The sequence below is a fragment of the Mustela nivalis genome (genome assembly GCF_964662115.1).
Source record: "Mustela nivalis genome assembly, chromosome: 3".
Taxonomy (NCBI): domain Eukaryota; kingdom Metazoa; phylum Chordata; class Mammalia; order Carnivora; family Mustelidae; genus Mustela; species Mustela nivalis.
The window spans coordinates 83,270,034-83,287,451 of NC_139022.1; the positions used below are offsets into that span (position 1 = coordinate 83,270,034).

Here is a 17,418-nt window from a genome sequence, read left to right on the forward strand (position 1 = left end):
TGCCCTCTTGGAGCTTACATTTGTGTGGGAGGAAAAAGACAATAAACAGAATATACAACGCAAACTGTGTCTGCAAAGGGCCAGATAAGTAAATGTTCCAGGTTTTGCAAGTCACATGTTGTATATTATCGATTTTTGTTTTACAACCCTTTAAAATGTAAAAACTGTTCTTAGCTCACAGGCTGTACAAAAACAGGCCAGAGGGCAGTGGGGCTCTAGCTTGCTGACCCCTGATAATAGCATTATAGAAGGGTATGTATTATGCAAAAAATAAAAAGAGAATCCAGGATAAGGGGGATGAGAGAGTATTAAAACGGGTGTTTAGAGAAGGTAAGACCTGACCAAAGAATAGAAGGTAAGGCCAGTGAGCCAAGTAGATGTTTGGGGAAAGGAGATTTCAGACAACTGAATCAGCTAAAGCAAAGGTCCTAAGTAGGAGCATGACTGATATGTTTTTGATATAGCAAGGTGGCCAGTGAGCAAGGAGGGAACTGGTAACAGGAAATAAGGTCAAGGAGGTAAGGAGAAAGGGGAGTGGGTTGGGCAGATTACAGAGAGCCGTTGTGGGCCACTGTAAGCACTAGATTTTCTAATCAAAAGAAGAGTCAATGCAGTGCTTTAAATGAAGAAGCAATAGGGTCTGTCTTAATTTGAAAAAGGCTAGTTCTCACCACTATATTGAGAAAAGGCTATTGGAACAGACTACGGTAGAATGGGGAGACCAGATAGTAACCTATTTAAACAGTATTTATGACAGCAGTAGCTTGGATCAAGTTAGTAGTACTAGAGAAGGTAAGGCACAGTAAAATTCTGGATGTATTTTGATGCATAGAAAAAAACAGTCTGTCCTGAAAAAGAACGGATATGAAGAGTCAAAGAAAAAGCAAAGTCAAGGATAATGCTAAGATTTTAGCCTGAGCCATGGGAGGGATGGAGCTACCACTGACAGAAATGGGGAAAATCTGTATATAAAGTAGGCACTGGGGAGGAAGTTTAGGTTAGTTTTGGACATGCTGAGTTTGTTGTACATTATTAGACATTTAGGTAGAGAGGATGAATACGGAGTTGAACATGTGAGACCGTAATTAGAAAGAAGAGCTGAAGATTTAATTTTGCCTGTTGCCTGTATTTAAATGGCATAAAAGCCAAGAGACTAAATTAAATAACCAATGAAGTGAATACTGATAGGAAAAACAAAGAATAGAAAACAAAAAGCAAGGTCTGAGCCCTGGGGTTCTCCAACATAAGTCTGTGAGAAAAGGAAAGGAGAATTATAAGAGGCCAGGACAGAGGTAGAAGATAAGCAAGGGTGTGTGGTATACTGAAAAGTAAAGAAGAAAGCGTTGCCAGGATAAGGGAACAAACAGCTCTGTCAAATGTTGCTGATAGGTCAAGTAAGATGAACAGAATAAATGGCACATGGCATTTGATAACATGGAAGTTATTGGAGAACACAAGCTGCACCAGCAGGAATGCTACAGACAAAAGCCTGACTGCAATGGGTTTAGGAGAGTACATGGGAGGGAAAAATTTGGCATACCAAGTGTAGAAAAAAGTCTTTTGAGGAATAACGCTGCAAAAAGAAATCTGAAAAATGAGGAAATGGGGTGAAAAGTGAATCAAGGTATTTTTTTGTTGTTGTTTTGTTTTTCGCTTTTTTTTAAATTTATTTTTTATTTATTTTCAGCGTAACAGTATTCATTATTTTTGCACCACACCCAGTGCCCCATGCAATCCGTGCCCTCTATAATACCCACCACCTGGTACCCCAACCTCCCACCCCCCCTGCCCCTTCAAAACCCTCAGATTGTTTTTCAGAGTCCATAGTCTCTCATGGCTCACCTCCCCTTCCAATTTCCCCCAACTCCCTTCTCCTCTCTAACTCGCCTTGTCCTCCATGTTATTTGTTATGCTCCACAAATAAGTGAAACCATATTGACTCTCTCTGCTTGACTTATTTCACTCAGCATAATCTCTTCCAGTCCCGTCCATGTTGCTACAAAAGGGGTATTTGTCCTTTCTGATGGAGGCATAATACTCCATAGTGTATATGGACCACATCTTCCTTATCCATTCGCTTTTTAAATAATAGGAGAAATAACAGCATGCCTGTTTGCTGATAGAATTCAATAAAGATGACATGGCAGAAGAGAAGCTGAATCAGTGTCCTTGAGCACCTGAGAAAGGATGGGATCTAGTACAAAAGCCTTTGTGGGACACTTTCTTTGAAAAGTCAGAGAAAAACCACAGTCAAGGATAACTAAGACACAAGAAGGATGGAGTTGCCACTGATAGAAATGGGGGACTTGGGGTCATAGTAGAACACACAAAATTGTAACTACAGAAGGACTGCAGTTACTAACAAGGCAAGGGGGGCATCACGATGGGAGTAACTGAGACAGGGTAGACAAGCCCGGGAGGAAAGATCTAGGAATGAGAGGACAGGGTACTGGAAAGATTAGTTATGTATATTCTTTGCAATTTCATTATAAAGACAGGCAGTCTGAAGAAAGGGTAATGAGGCTGGAGCTAAAATAACTAAAGAACGAAGAGGAATGACCTGGAAGTCACCGATATCAATTATGCTATCAATAGTTGGTAACAATCATAAGGGGTAATAGATTACATAATCTGAGGATTTTGAGAGAGAAGGGAGGGCGAATAGTCCAAAAGCGCCAAGAGATGCATAGCAGACACCCTTCTCACCTCCAGGAATAGTGATAGGGAGAGTTACAGGAAAGGAAAAAAATAAAACAAAACAAAATGAAAAAACAGCCACAACCACACAGTACAAAAGTCAGGTTTCCATACGAGCATGAAAGTGAAGGGAATTTTTAAGAATAGATTGAGGTTGGACTTTGCAGATGTTGGACAGTACCAGTGGGAACAATAGAAGGGTATACAGAGTTAGAAGAGTTTGGGTTGTTCGTTTGTTTTAAGATTTATTTATTTGAGAGAGAGAAAGAGGTGGGTGGAGAAGATTCCTCAAGCAAGCAGACTCACTACTGAGAGCAGAGCCCAACATGGGGCTGGATCCCAGGATCCTGAGATCATGACCTGAGTCAAAAGCAAGAGTCGGATACTTAACGGAATGAGCCACCTGGGTGCCCCTGCTTTTTGTTTGCTTTTAAAAGATAAATACAGAGGGGCGCCTTGGTGGCTTAGAGGGTTAAGTCTCTGCTTTCAGCTCAGGTCATGATCCCAGGGTCCTGGGATCAAGCCCCACATCAGGCTCTCTGCTCAGCAGGGAGCCTGCTTCTCCCTTTCTCTGCCTGCTTCACTGCTTACTTGTGATCTCTGTCAAGCAAATGAATGAAATCTTAAAAAAAAAAAAAAAAAAAGACAAATACAGACCATTTCATGAACTGGAGTGTGGATGATGAAAGGTGACCTGGAAGTCTGGAGGTTCTGTGGCTACTGAGAGATCCTTGAACACAAATGTCTCCTGATACACCCACATGCTTCTCTGAGAAATGGAAATTGCTGGGTCAAAGTGTTTTTGCTTGAAAATTAACATGGCTTTACTGATTTATTTAATGTACTAGTTTCAGTACAACCCTGCCAATACATAGTAGCAAAATTTTCTCACTTTTGCAAGTATAATGGGAAACAAAATCTTCACCATTTTACTTTGCACTTCCCTCCTGGTGGGGGAGAGCATTATTTCATGTTAGCTCTCTGTATTTCCTCCTCTGTGATTCTGGCCATTTAAGAAATTGAGTTGTCTTTTCCTAATGGTTTATAGTGCTTCGAAAGAAACTGGTTTTGGTTTTTTTTTTTTTTAAGGTTCTATTTATCTACTTGAGAGAGAGAGTGCGCGCACGAGAAGGGAGAGAGTCAGAGGGAGAAGCGAACTCCCTTGTTGAGCAGGGAGCCCGATTCAGGACTCGACCTTAGGACTCCAGGATCATGGCCTGAGTTGAAGGCAGTCGCTTAACCAACTCAGCCACCCAGGCACCCTGTTTTTCTGTTTTATTCCATTCCTAAATGTTCACACAAATCAGTGTTGTGAATTTCTTGTTTCAAATATTCCAATGGCTCATGCTAGGCCCAGTAGGTTATTTCCTCCTCAAATCCCTCTACTATTTATTAGAGTTAATTAAGATCCACGAGTCAAATTGGTCAAACCCTTTAGTTTCTGTACTGTCCCTGTTTTTGTACTACATTTGAGATGGTATGGCTCACAAAGCAGAAAATATTTACTATTTAGTTCTCTACAGAAAAGTTTGTGGATTTCTGCTCTGTACCTTTCAGGGCCCCTGAACTACTGGGAGATTTGGGAACACAGTAGGTCCTTATCTTAGCTGACATAGTCTCTGAAATGCTGCTCCTATTCCCCTGAAATGCCTAAGTCACTTCTCCCACTCTCCACTTGGAACATATTACTAGTCCTGCTGGATGCCTCCAGATTTATACCATAAAAGCTGTAACTATACTTTGTTGTACTTTTTCATTTACTTCTCTCTCTCCAGTAGTATATAAATCTCTTAATGAAAAGGGACAACCTCAGCACTAATAAATGTTAAGCAACTGAATAAATGGCCACATTTAAAAACCATCATAATTTGCCATCTTTCTCATAATTTTCTTATTTTCTTACGCTCCAGCCAAAACTATTATTTTTACTTAAGTATTTTTCAAAAACATTATTTTTAATGGCAGCATATTAATTTTATGACTATTTCTTTACAATTTTGGTGAATACCACCTATTTCTAATCTTTCATGTGTATCTATTTAGAATGTTCACAATTTTGTGAAGTATTTCTCTGATTTAATTCCCTCCTTAGTAAAGACAAGAGCAATGAAATCTTTGTTTTTCTGAGATGACCCTTTTTATCTATGGCAGCCACTTCTGCACCTGAGGATTAAGGGGATTTGCCAAATATTATTTTACTAATGGCTTCAGAGTGCTTCAAAGTCAACTATAAAATCCAGTTAAATTTTTTTCCCTTTAGTTTTCAGTATGTAATTAATTTCCAACAGCTTGTGGGTAGTCTTATTCTCCTTAACTGAAATATCTCTATGATTTTTTTGTTGTTGTTGTTATTTCTCTATTAAGACCTTAGCTAAGTTTGGCAGGGGTTTTACTAAACTGTTTTTCAATTTGGTCACTTAACAAGCCATTGTCACTTCTTATATAGACGCCCCAAATCTGATGGGATTTTTTTCTACCCTATTTGTGTTGAGGTCGTTACTAAGAGTGTTTCACCACAAATCATTTTAGAAATCAGCTTTAAATACTCATTACCAATTACATCTCATTCAGGTAAGGATATTTTTTTCCCTTTGTAAAATATATGCAGATATTTAAGCCATGTCTGGTTTATGTCATTTACCCATTCATTACTTCCAGGTCAAATTTTACTATCTTTGTAATATGGTCTATGATCTATAATTAGTAGCTCCATTAAATTATAGTAATTTAAAAAATTCATTATAAGGTTCTGTATTCATTTGATATATGTATTCATTATGAGATTCCTAATATGTATATTATCTAAAGTTTTACAAATAAAGGACATAAGCTTTGCAATCAGGCAGATCTATATTCAGATTTGCAATTAGGCAGATCTATATTCAGATTCACCTTGAAAACTCTGGAAGAACTCACCTATTCATAGGTAACTGCCATACATAATACAGGGCTATGATAAGGAGCAGAATGTATGTAAAAGTAACAATGAGTGATAAATGCCTACAAATAATGCCTTGCATACTACAGGGAAAAAATGTTAATTTACTCCCTCTTCTTTCCCATCTCAAGCAATAATCAATAAATGCTGTGCTCCCCAATTTAGCTTAAGCCCATTATTAAATTCCCTTAATTAAAAGCAAAATGGGAATATGGACCATGAGCTTTGGATGTTCATATACTCCAACCCAATATTTTCACTTTGGAGGATCTATCTTAATGAAATAACCTAAAACCCAGAAATTTTTTCATGTACAAGGATGTTCAGTGTAGTGTTTCTTAGAACTGCAAAAAAAAAAAAATCAGAAACTTGCCGATTGTCCAATAGGAAAATGTTTAATCATGAGAAAGTCACATTATGTGGTCATTTTAAAAGATGCTGACAAAATAATTAATAGCATGAGAAAATGCTTATGATGCTACGTGAAAAAAGCAGAATGCAAAGTTATTCATATAGTAAAGTCTCAACTATGTAAAAATCAAAATAAACAGAAAAAATACTGGAAAAAAATGTACCAGAGGGTTTACAGCAGTTATCTCATAATCTAGATACTAGTGATTATAATTTTATGAGTTGTTTTCTAACATATTAATGATCGTTATGATGATAACAGCAGTTATTATTTATGGAGTGTCTACTACATCAGTCCCAGTCCTAAGAGCATTCTCATTTAACTCTCACAGAACTGTGAGATGAGAAAATCTGAGGCACAGTGAGATTAAATAATTTGCTCAAATTCACACCTAATTTCAGAAGGTACCACGATCTGAATCCAAAAAGTCTGGCTCTAGAGCTCCTATTCCTAACTGTAACATTCAAAGATTTGCTTTGCTTTTGAATTTTAACCATTAAAAAGGCACATGTCAACTCAAATCCTGCAGTCTTTCAGTTACCAGCTTTCTTTTAGCTTTAGGCATTCCTTCAGTTCTGAAATCAAATAACTGCTCTGCATCAGGTGTCATTTTGGAGTTAAGAGATAGCCACCATTCCTCTATAGGTTCTATGTACTCCAGAAACTTCTAAGACAAATCTGCATCCCTATTTCCTATTCCATTATCTCATTTACCCACTAAGACTCATTTAACCATTCTTAGTTATTACACCTACTTTCAGTACTTCCAAAGAATTCTAGTAAGGAGGTCCAGAGTTAACCAAACAAAGTTTCTAGGAACTCTCTCCTACACCCATCCATATAACTATAAATCTAGTTACCAGCCTTACAGACATCCATCTTCCATCATAAAGTTCACTCACCCTATGACCCAGGAGACATCTCTCACCTGCTATCTCTCACTAGATATCTACCATAGGACTGGATGAATGGGAGCAACTGAGAAAGATTTGTGGAATTTTTTTGTCTCTGATCCCTTTTGAAGATGGCATTATTCTCTACTGTTTTTGAAAACAATTATCAGTTAATCAATCACTTTGATTCTTTCAGCTTTCTCACCCTTTTGCTGGTAAACCCAATTGATTTTTTGGAACAAGAACTTTTGGGCACCAATATATGTATTCAATTATCAATCCCAAGAAGAAATATTCACAACTTATACCCTCGGCAATAAAAACAACTCCCACTTAATTGCTGTGCTCCTCTCTGCATTTTACACTTGATAAATCTATATCATGACCTATGTCACATGTTTTGCCTTCCTTTATTAACCAAATTTCTTTTCTTAAAAACAGTATTTGCAGAATCCAACATGGATAAAAGTCAGCAATTCTTCTAAAGATAGTACATTTACATTTCAATGCAGTTCATTTACAGTATTTAGAAAAACTGAGTTCATGTGAAGGCTTTAACATTATACAAAAAAGAAAAACTGGTCATAAAAACAATGAATACAGTATCAAATGTTGATAATGGAAATATTTACAACCAGGATCATATATATTTTTGCTAAAATCTTATCCTGCTCAAAATATACAATGGTAATAAGCTTGATTACTTTGAAAGATTTTTATAGACATTTCAGCAGAAGGAATTTAATAATTCCCTGAATACCTAGAGCAAAAATGTAACTGATCAAGGCTGATCGAGGTGGGGGCCCCTTATAGGAAAAAGAAAATGAAACTTTAATAGTTCATCAGGCTAACATTAAATTAGGTGAAGTAAAAACCGGACTGCTAAACTGTTATGCATTTATGACTACAGGAGGAGTAAAAAAGAAATCTGCACCTTTGAACCACAATCTCCTTTTTGCGGCTACAAGTTTTCAATTCGGTGGAGACATTCTCTAAGAATGGTGTGCAGAGTAGGATAAAAGGAGAAAACACAACTTTTTCCCAAAAAAAGGAATGCGTCCCTTTTTCACTAAGTATAACTTATTTGCCATTCAAATCGGAAAGCTCTGATGTAACAGGGAAACTTAAAATCCGAAAAGTACTTTTGTTATCCTAAAAAGGAGTAGATCAGAATAGCCATTTTATAATCTCACATTTCCAAATAGCTATTAGGCCATATAACTTAAAAAAAAAAAAAAAAATCTTTATTCTGAAAAATAAAGTACTATTTATAATCTCATCACTGAAGTCATCACTGTTTCAAGGCAGGACTGTTATTAAGCTTCTTAATACAACTGTCAAAATCAATTTGTGGACAGCCGCCAAGTTCAAATTTCTACATCTGTTGATGGACCAAAGTAATTAGTGATCGTTAAGATAACGGACTTAAAGGCTAAGCAATCTTTGCAACATCCAGTTGGTTTTTACAGCCGGTAGACAAACAATCGATCCTTTTTAAAGGAAGGAAGCCGTTTCTTTTTAATCGTGGTAGCCGGTCTGCTCCTCAGCAGCTGTTCGCTTTTCCGTGTTCGCGTGGGAGAAGTACAAAACGGTGGAAGTGCAAAAAACAAACCCACGCGAAGCCCGTACAAACCTTAAAATTATGTAAACACGTCGTGAGGCCAAGAGGCCCCAGGGGGCAAAAACAGCCCAGAGAAAGCGATCAGCCAGCTGAGCGTGGAGGCGAAAATGTGTGCGGGCCCCGGACGCCAGGGCAGAGAGGGCCGGGCAGGGACAAAGACGGGCCATCCGGGGCAGCGCCCGGCAGTGCCCCAAAGCGCCCAGAACCGGCAGGAAGCAGCCGTCCTGGGGCAGCGACTGCGACAGCAGGGCCCTCAAACGCCGCGTCTAACAAAAAGCGCCCCAGCGAGAAGGCTCTCCCCTTCGCACCGCCCCCACAGGGCCCAGGCCCTGACCTCGGACACCTGAGGAGCGCTGCCCGACCCCTGCCAGTGTCCCGCAGGACGCCCCGGCCGGCAGCTGTTGGGCTTAGAACCGCGCCGCCGCCGCCGCCGGGCTCCAAACGGCCGGGAGGGCGGCGGGTCGGGCGCCTCTCCCCGCAGCCCGTCAGGCAGCTTCGGAACAGCTGCCCTCCGCTCCCGCCCTCCAGTCTGGGGCCGCGCACCCTCAACGCCACCTACCCGGTCCCACACCATCCCAGAGGCCTCCGGCGCTCGGGCCCTCTGCCGTAGCGGCGCTGCCTCCCGTCCGGGGCCTGAAATGGCTGCGGAACAAAGAGAATCTGGGCTCCGGCGAGCGCGGGTCCGATTGGCCGGGGGGCGGGGCCCGCCTCGGGAACGTTCGGCGGCGGTCGCCTAGGCAACGGCGGCGCGGCTGGGAAAAGCGGGGCCTGGGCCTGCGAGGCCTGCGGACCTGAGCCTAGCGGCGCGCGGCGATGGTTGCTCAAGCCGAGCTGTCGCCCGCTCTTCAGCGCGGTGAAGCCTCGACCAAAATGGCCCTGGAAGTGTGGATGCTTGGGGGCTGTCCAGGGCCTCCTAGCATGACGACCCCACGCCAGCGAACTTCCGTACCCCAGGAGAATCGCCCAAGTGACAGCCCTACCCCGGGAGCCTACTTAACACGGAGCATGCCACCAGTCCCCAATAATACAGTTCCAAAGTCGCTGGTAAAATAAATAAATAAATAAATAAATAAATAGGCGGCTTCAGTAGATGGAGATGGGCAGAAGGCTGCTTGCTAATGTTGCGTGATTGACTTTTGAGGTCTACTGCACCTAGCATGTCAACTGCTGTGTATGTTGAAAATAATGCGTTTATAGAATTTTTACATGTCCTAGTGTGTATTCAAATAAAACTAGTTTCTTGCTCTTAGAAATAACAAGCCCTTCTCTCCGTAAGCAGCCATCACGAGAAATTAAAATGTCTTCGGTTTTCAGAACAGAACATAATTCAAAATGGGAGAGATGGCTATTTTTATACTCAATTATGATAATGGTAATGATTGATAAATAACAGTTCCCTTACCCACATTATTCTTATATATAAATGGGCTACATGTGAATATTTTTAATTTGCATAGCTGGATAATCATTATATCCTACGGTGATGATGCCGCTGATAATATTCTTCCTCTTAAGATCAACTTGTGTAAAATGACGGCAGTTTCGACTATCCTATTTGCAAGTGCTGTGTATATCACGTTTTGAAAATGAGTAGCAGTTGTCTTCCAGGCATAGTCTAGATAAAAGTACAGCACTAGTACTAGAAAGTTTCTTAAATTTATATTGGTATAGGTTATTTGTTAACAAACTTGCTAATCATTTTCATTTGCAACAAGTCATTTTACAAAACAATTTATTTCACTTAAATTTTGAGTATAGGACTATTTTTATGATTAGGAAATGGAACATAGTAAGAAAAATATTTTAAACAACTAAAATGCTCATAATTATGAACCCACCATTCCTAATGTTAATTTGATAGCACTTGGATACAGGAGCATGCAGCAAAAAGAGATCTCTAAATGGGAACAGATTGCAAGAAAAAAATACTTAATGCAAACCTTCCAAAATGGTTGGTTAGTGTATCTGCAGGAACATTTATCCAGAATATGTGTATTTATCCAAATAACAAAAAGGGCTTATTTCTGCATTTGAAAAGTCCCACTGTGGGACTTCTTTGGGACATCAAGGGAGCCCTGATCTGTACAAATCAGTTGCGTGGTATCTGCATTCTACTTTGCTAAAGAAATGTAATAGGAATTCTTTCTAAATGTAAAGGTTAAGCAAATAATGATGGATGTAAAGAACTACTGACAAAGCAATTACTCAGGAGTTCACATGAATAATACTTTGGATTATTATATATAATAATTGAAATTAACTTAAGAAAATGAAGTATTGTTTGGTGTATGTAAAAGGATTTATTGACCAAAATCTTTTGAAAGAAAAAATATTGATTATCAGATGTTGTGAAATTGAGACTGAGTAAATTACTGTACATACTTCTATGAAATTTAAATGAAAGCGAATTAAAAATTTAGTATGAAATAGTTCTGCATTGAATGAAGAGATGATTCTATATAAAGCATTTTTGTCTCTACCTTCTAGGTTAAATTAAAAATAGATGTTTTAAACAGTAGATCTTCTTACCATTAACAAGGGTTTATTAACATGGCTTATTTTATTTTTTCTGTTATTTGTTTACCCTTTGCATACTTTGCTCATGAAATAGCAGCTATTCAGTAATATTTTCTCTTTATGCCCAAATACAAAGCAGCAGAACTTCTGTAGTAAAACTTTGTCAGTATTTTTTAATGACATATACTTAAGTTAAAAGCGGTAAATAACTTAAATTTTTAACCCCCAAATCTATTACACATATCCTATATTTAAAATTTCTGCATTAATTCTTAGGTAAAAAAAAAAAATGGACAAAGATAAAAATAAACAATGGTAGAAATTACAAAATAGCATTAAGGGAGAAACATACCTATAAACCTTCCCCTTTGAAGAAAAAGATGCTTACTCTGTCAATGCAGCATTGTCAAAACAAGCATGAAGCTGGGAGGCAGAGGGCCTGTATGCAGATGCTAGCTTTACCACTTATGAATGCTTCCCATTCAGTCTTTTGAGCTTCACCTGTCTTAAGCGGGATTAAATAAGATAAAGTATATTAAGAGCTCATTAGCAGAGTGCCTGGCAGATAGTTAGAGGACAATGAAAGATAGTATTACTAGGTATTAATATATATAAAAGAACAGATGTTTGAGAAGGAGGAGTGGTGATTGAAAAAAATTATAGGTTTGGAAATCTAGAAATAGTTAAGTATCTTTAATAGGAAATTGTTCGTGAATATATAGATACACAGTAAAAGAAGTGAAATAATCTTTCAGATACCGCCAATCTTTTAAAATAGAATACTTCTGGAAATATTCCCATCGTATACTTTGGGAAAGATGAGGGAATTCTCATTATAATCTTTAATACTAGACAGTTTCAGGAATCACCTTCCATTGCAGTATCTTCAGATTGGCATTAAGGAAAAAAAATTTTTTTAAAGTAATTATTTAGAAGAATTTAATTCAAATTTTGAAAGAGAACAGTTATTTACATATTCAGAAATGTGTAAATAATCTAGAGGCATTTTTCATTTAAAGCAAACCCACTATACTGTTTGAATGTACAAAAAAGATAAATTAGAGAGTTATTATTATCTGGGAAAGGATTCACTTCAAAGTTCCCTCAACTATTAATGTCTCTCAGTGATTAAAATATGAGTCTATTTATAAAAAGGTCTACTTAGACTTCTACTTCTGGGAAGATAAAGTAGACCTACTTTTCCCTATTCCTCCTAGTAAGTACAATTATGTGCCCCTAAACATTACATATAAAACAAACATATGAAGACTCTGAAAGATGGAGAGAAGACAGACCAGCAAGGACCTCAAGACCCAAGCAACAACATAAGGAGTAGTTCCCTGGGTTTTTTGGCGTGTGTTTGGTTTTTTTTTTTGCCTCCTCTATCTCAGACTTAAAATTGAAGGAGTTGGCAACCTGAAAATTCCAGTGGTTCAGACAAAGAAATCCCCAACAAAATAATGCTCACTCTTTAGCTGAAGAACGAGAAAAGAGGCAGTACAAAAGATTAAAAAACAAACAAAAAAATGAACAAACAAAAACCATTTAGACAATAACCAATAAAACTAAAGAAAAGCAAACTACAGGAAAAAATCATGACCACTCCTCCTCATCCCCAACACAAGTCAGCAAAGGTCTAGTGGAAAGCCTGGACTTCCTCATTCACCAGACTGTAAAAACGTGCCTCAACCCCATCTCCTGTCCTATGGTGTCAAAGAAGTTAGGTAGACAGCCAGGACTTTCTTCCCACTGGCCAGTAATGAGAGACAAAGAGAGAGACAGACTTGGGTGTCTATGGAGGCCAAGTGAGGAACTTAGACTACTCTCCAACCTGGCAGTAAGGATGTGGTGCCTGTTCCCCACCCCCACTTCCTCTAACAGTGCTTTGTCAGAAAAAGCCAGCTGAAATAGAATATTTAAATAAAATCCAAAGTCTTAGAACATGATACCTCAAATGTTTAGGTTTCAATTGAAAACTGCTCATCTTAACAAGAACCAGAAGTATCTCAAACCGTGCAAGAACAAAGCCAACAAACAAACAAAAAAACAACGAATAGATGACAAATCCAAGGCAAGAGATGTTAGAATTATCTGACAAAGATTTTAAAGCAGAACTGAAACACTTCAGTAAGCAACTACAAAAACACTTGGAACAAATGGAAAAAATAGAAGATGTAAAGAATGGCTGAATAAAATTTTAGACCTAAAACATACAATAGCCATAATAAAAAACAAAGTGGATGGGTTCAACAACACAGTGGAGGAGACAGAGGAAAGAATCACTGAAAATTTAGCTAAAACCATAGAAATTACTTAATTTAACAATGGAGAGAAAATAAATTGAAAAAAAAAATAGAGTCTCATGGAATTAACAAGAGGTCTAACACTCATATCCTCAGAGTCCTGGAAGAAGAAAAGAAAGAGGGTGACACTAAAAATAATAGCTGAAAACTTAAGAAATTTGACAAAAGACATAAACCTACAGACTTAAGAAGCTGAACAGAGTTGCAACAAAGGTGTTAAAACAATAAAATGGGGAAAGACTGTTTTTAGCAAACAGTCCTGAGACAACTGAGTATCCACATGCAAAAGGATAAAGCTGGATCTCTACCTCATGTAATAGTACAAAAATTAACTCAAAATGTAAGAGCTAAGTATAAGAGCTAAAACCAAATGAAAGAGCTAAAACTATAAAATTCTTAGAAGAAAGCATGAAAGTAAATATTTATGACCTTCAGTTAGGAAAACTGAAGACTTGTTAGATACAATACCAAAAGCACAGGCAACAAAAGAAAAAACTAGATAAATTGGACTTCATCAAAATTTAAAGTTTGTGTTACAAAGGATACCATTAAGAAAGGAAGTAAAAAGATTACCCATGGAATTTTTTAAAATTGCAAATAATCTATCAGATAAGAGACTTGTGTCTGGAACAAAGAATTCTTAAATCTCAATAATAAAAAAGATGAATAACCAAATTAAAAAATGGGCAAAGAATCTATATATCTCCAAAGAACCTATACAAGTGGCTGGTAAGTATAGGAAAAGATGCTCAACATTATTAGCTTTTAGGGAAATGCAAATTAAAATAATGAGATACCCCTTCATACCCAGCTCTAATAAGAAGGACAGGTAATACCAAATATTGGCAAAAATGTAGAGAAATTGGAACTCTCATACATTGCTTGTAGGGATATAAATGCTACAGCTGTTTTGGAAAACAGTTTGGCATTTCTTCAAACAATTAAACATAGATTTACCATATCATCCAGCAATTCCATTCCTCATGGAAATGAAAACATATGTCTATACAAAACTTGTGTACAAATATTCACCATAGCATTATTTATAGGAGCCATAAAAGTGGAAAATGATGGACTCAAATGTCCATCAGCCAATGAATGGATAAATATATTATATCCATATATGGAATATTAATTAGTACTAAATAGGAATAAAGTACTAATACATGCTACCCTGACAACATGCCTAGTGAAAGCATTCACTTACAAAAGACCATATCTCTCTCTATATATATCTAGAATAGGCAAATCTACAGAAACAGAAAGTAGATTCATGGTTTTCAAGGATTTGAAGAGAGAAAATAGAGAGTGACTACCAATAGATACAGTGTTTCTTTTGGGGGTGATGAAAGCAGTTTAAAATTAAATAGTGGAGGTTGTTCAAGTCGGTGAATATACTAAAAACCACATTATGGTACATTTTATTTTATTTATTTTTTTTAAAGATTTTATTTATTTATTCGACAGAGAGAGATTACAAGTAAACAGAGAGACAGGCAGAGAGAGAGGAGGAAGCAGGTTCCTTGCCGAGCAGAAAGCCCAATGCGGGACTCGATCCCAGGACCCTGAGATCATGACCCGAGCTGAAGGCAGCGGCTTAACCCACTGAGCCACCCAGGCGCCCTATGGTACATTTTAAAAGGGCAAATTTTATAGTACATAAATTGTCTCTCAATACAAGTCATTAAAAAAAAAATGAAATAGGATTAACCCAAAGAAATTCATGACAGGACCCACTGTTCAACTTCTGCACACTAAAAACAACTTCTGCACACTAAAAACCTCAAAGACAGGAGCAAGAAATGACATTTTACCTGTAAGGGAAAAGCAATTTGAATGACAATGATTTCACATCAGAAATCATGGAGTCCAGGGGTTCCTGGGTGGCTCAGTTGGTTAAGCATCTGCCTTTAGCTCAGGTCATGATGTCAGTGTCCTGTGATCGAGCCCTATGTCAGCTCCATGCTCACTGGGGAGTCTGCTTCTCCCTCTTCCTCTACCCCTCCCCCCCCAACTCATGCACACACACACTCTCTCTCAAATAAATAAATAATATCTGTGTTAAAAAAAAATAATCATGGAATCCAAAAGGAAGTAACACTACATTTTTCAAGTGTTGAAAGGAAGGAACTATCAACCCAGAATCCTATATCTGGCAAAAATATCCTTTAGGAATGAAAATCATAACATTTTCAGAAAAAGGAAAACTAAAATGTTTTTGTAACTAGCAGATTTTTTGTAAAAGAATGGCTAAAGGAAGGTATTTAAACAGAAAGGAAATCATAAAATAAAGAGTGTAGGAACACTGAGAAGGAAGAAAGAATAAGGTGGGCAAAAATATGGGTAAATATAATAAGTTTCCCTTCTCTCTCTTTTTTTGAAATGACTTACTTATTATTTTAGAAGGTGAGCAACAGTATGTGATTGGGGGAGGGGCAGAGGGAGAGAAGCAGACATCCCTCTGATGGTGAAGCTCCATCTCACAGACCTGAGATCATGACCCAAGTGGAAATCAAGAATCAGATCCTTAACTAACTGAGCCAACCAGGTGCCCCTTCCTTTTCCTTGAATCTTCTAAATGATGTCTGATGGTTGAAGCAAAAATTTTAACATTGACTTAATGTGGTTCTAAATGTATGAAGAGGAAATATATAATGTAATTATAGTATTAAATGGAGAAGGTAAAGAGACATAAAAGGAGACAAGTGCTCTAAACTTTACTTGAACTGGTAAAATGACACCACCATTATACTGGGATAACTTACACATTCATAATATTTATTAAATAGAACACATATGTATTATATGTAATGCATACAATATATAACTATAACTATATATATAATGTACCAGCTAGAGAAACCAGTCAAAAAGTTATGTAGAGATACATTCAAAAACATTACAGATAACTCAATATGAAATTCAAAAAATGTACAATAACTCATAGAAAGGCAGAAAAACAAAAATAAAAAATAAACAGAAAGTAAAATGACAGACTTAAAGCCCATACATATAAATAATTATATTAAACATAAATGGTATATAAATCTCATTGTATTTTGATTGGCAGAGTGGATTAAAATTCGAGCCAAGTGTCATCTACAAAAGACTCACTTCAAATGTAATGTAAAAGCAGATTGAAAGTAAATGGAAATAATAACGATAAGAGCAGAAATCACGGAGATTGGAAACAGGAAAAACAGAAGAGAAAAATCAATGAAACAAAAAGCTTCTTTGGAAAAAAAAAAGCAGTAAAATTGATAAACCTCTAGCAAGACTGAGAGAAAAAAAACACAAAGTGTGCGAACGTGCACTCTCTCTCAAATAAAGAAACAAAATCTTAAAAAACAAACAAAAATAAAAACTAGTCAACATCATTAGCCATCAGAGAAATGCAAATTAAACCACAAGAGATGAGACATCCCTATCCACCTATCCGAATGGCCGGTGAAAAAAGAAAAAAACCCAAAAAACAAAACCACACTACCCAAATCTGAATCACTCACACATTGCTGCTGGAAAGATAAAATGGAATAGTGACACTGGAAAACAGTTTAGCACTTTCTCAAAAAACTAAATATGTGATTACCATATAATCCAGCAATTAAACTCTCAAGCATTTATCCCAGAAAAAACAAAAACTTACTTTCATACAAAACCTGTATGTTTATAGCAGCTTTATTTGTTTAACAGCTCCAAATTACAAACAACCCAGATGTTCTTTGATAGATAAATGGTTACCATAGAATACTACTTAGCAATAAAAAGAAACAAACTATCGATACACACAACAACTTGGATGGATTTTTGGAGAACATTCAGTGACAAAAGCCTACCCCAGTTTTCTCCTAGCAAAGAACATTTATCTGCTTGATCTCCTTCCAGGCTTCTCTTTCCTCTATCTTCAACCTTTCCCTCTCCACTGGATCTACAACTTTTGCTAATTTAAACTGGATGTGATTTTACTATTAGTAAGAGTTGAGGGGTCCTACATTAAGAAAGAGGGCAAGATTCCATCAAATTCAAAAGTCTTTTTA

General features: G+C 37.4%; 1 protein-coding gene and 1 long non-coding RNA gene across 2 annotated transcripts in view; one reads left to right on the forward strand and one right to left on the reverse strand.

Annotated features, from left to right (window-relative positions):
• TNPO1 (transportin 1) overlaps positions 1-9,261 on the reverse strand; it is a 94,197-nt gene extending 84,936 nt beyond the window's left edge. Inside the window, exon 1 of the mRNA XM_082722921.1 lies at positions 9,121-9,261. Within this exon, the coding sequence (XP_082579047.1) occupies positions 9,121-9,135 (15 nt within the window). The 5' untranslated portion in view covers positions 9,136-9,261. The remainder of the gene's footprint in view (positions 1-9,120) is intronic.
• Positions 9,249-17,418, forward strand: part of LOC309860653 — a 30,268-nt gene continuing 22,098 nt past the window's right edge. The window contains exon 1 of the long non-coding RNA XR_014309521.1: positions 9,249-9,605. This is a non-coding gene — a long non-coding RNA (uncharacterized lncRNA). The remainder of the gene's footprint in view (positions 9,606-17,418) is intronic.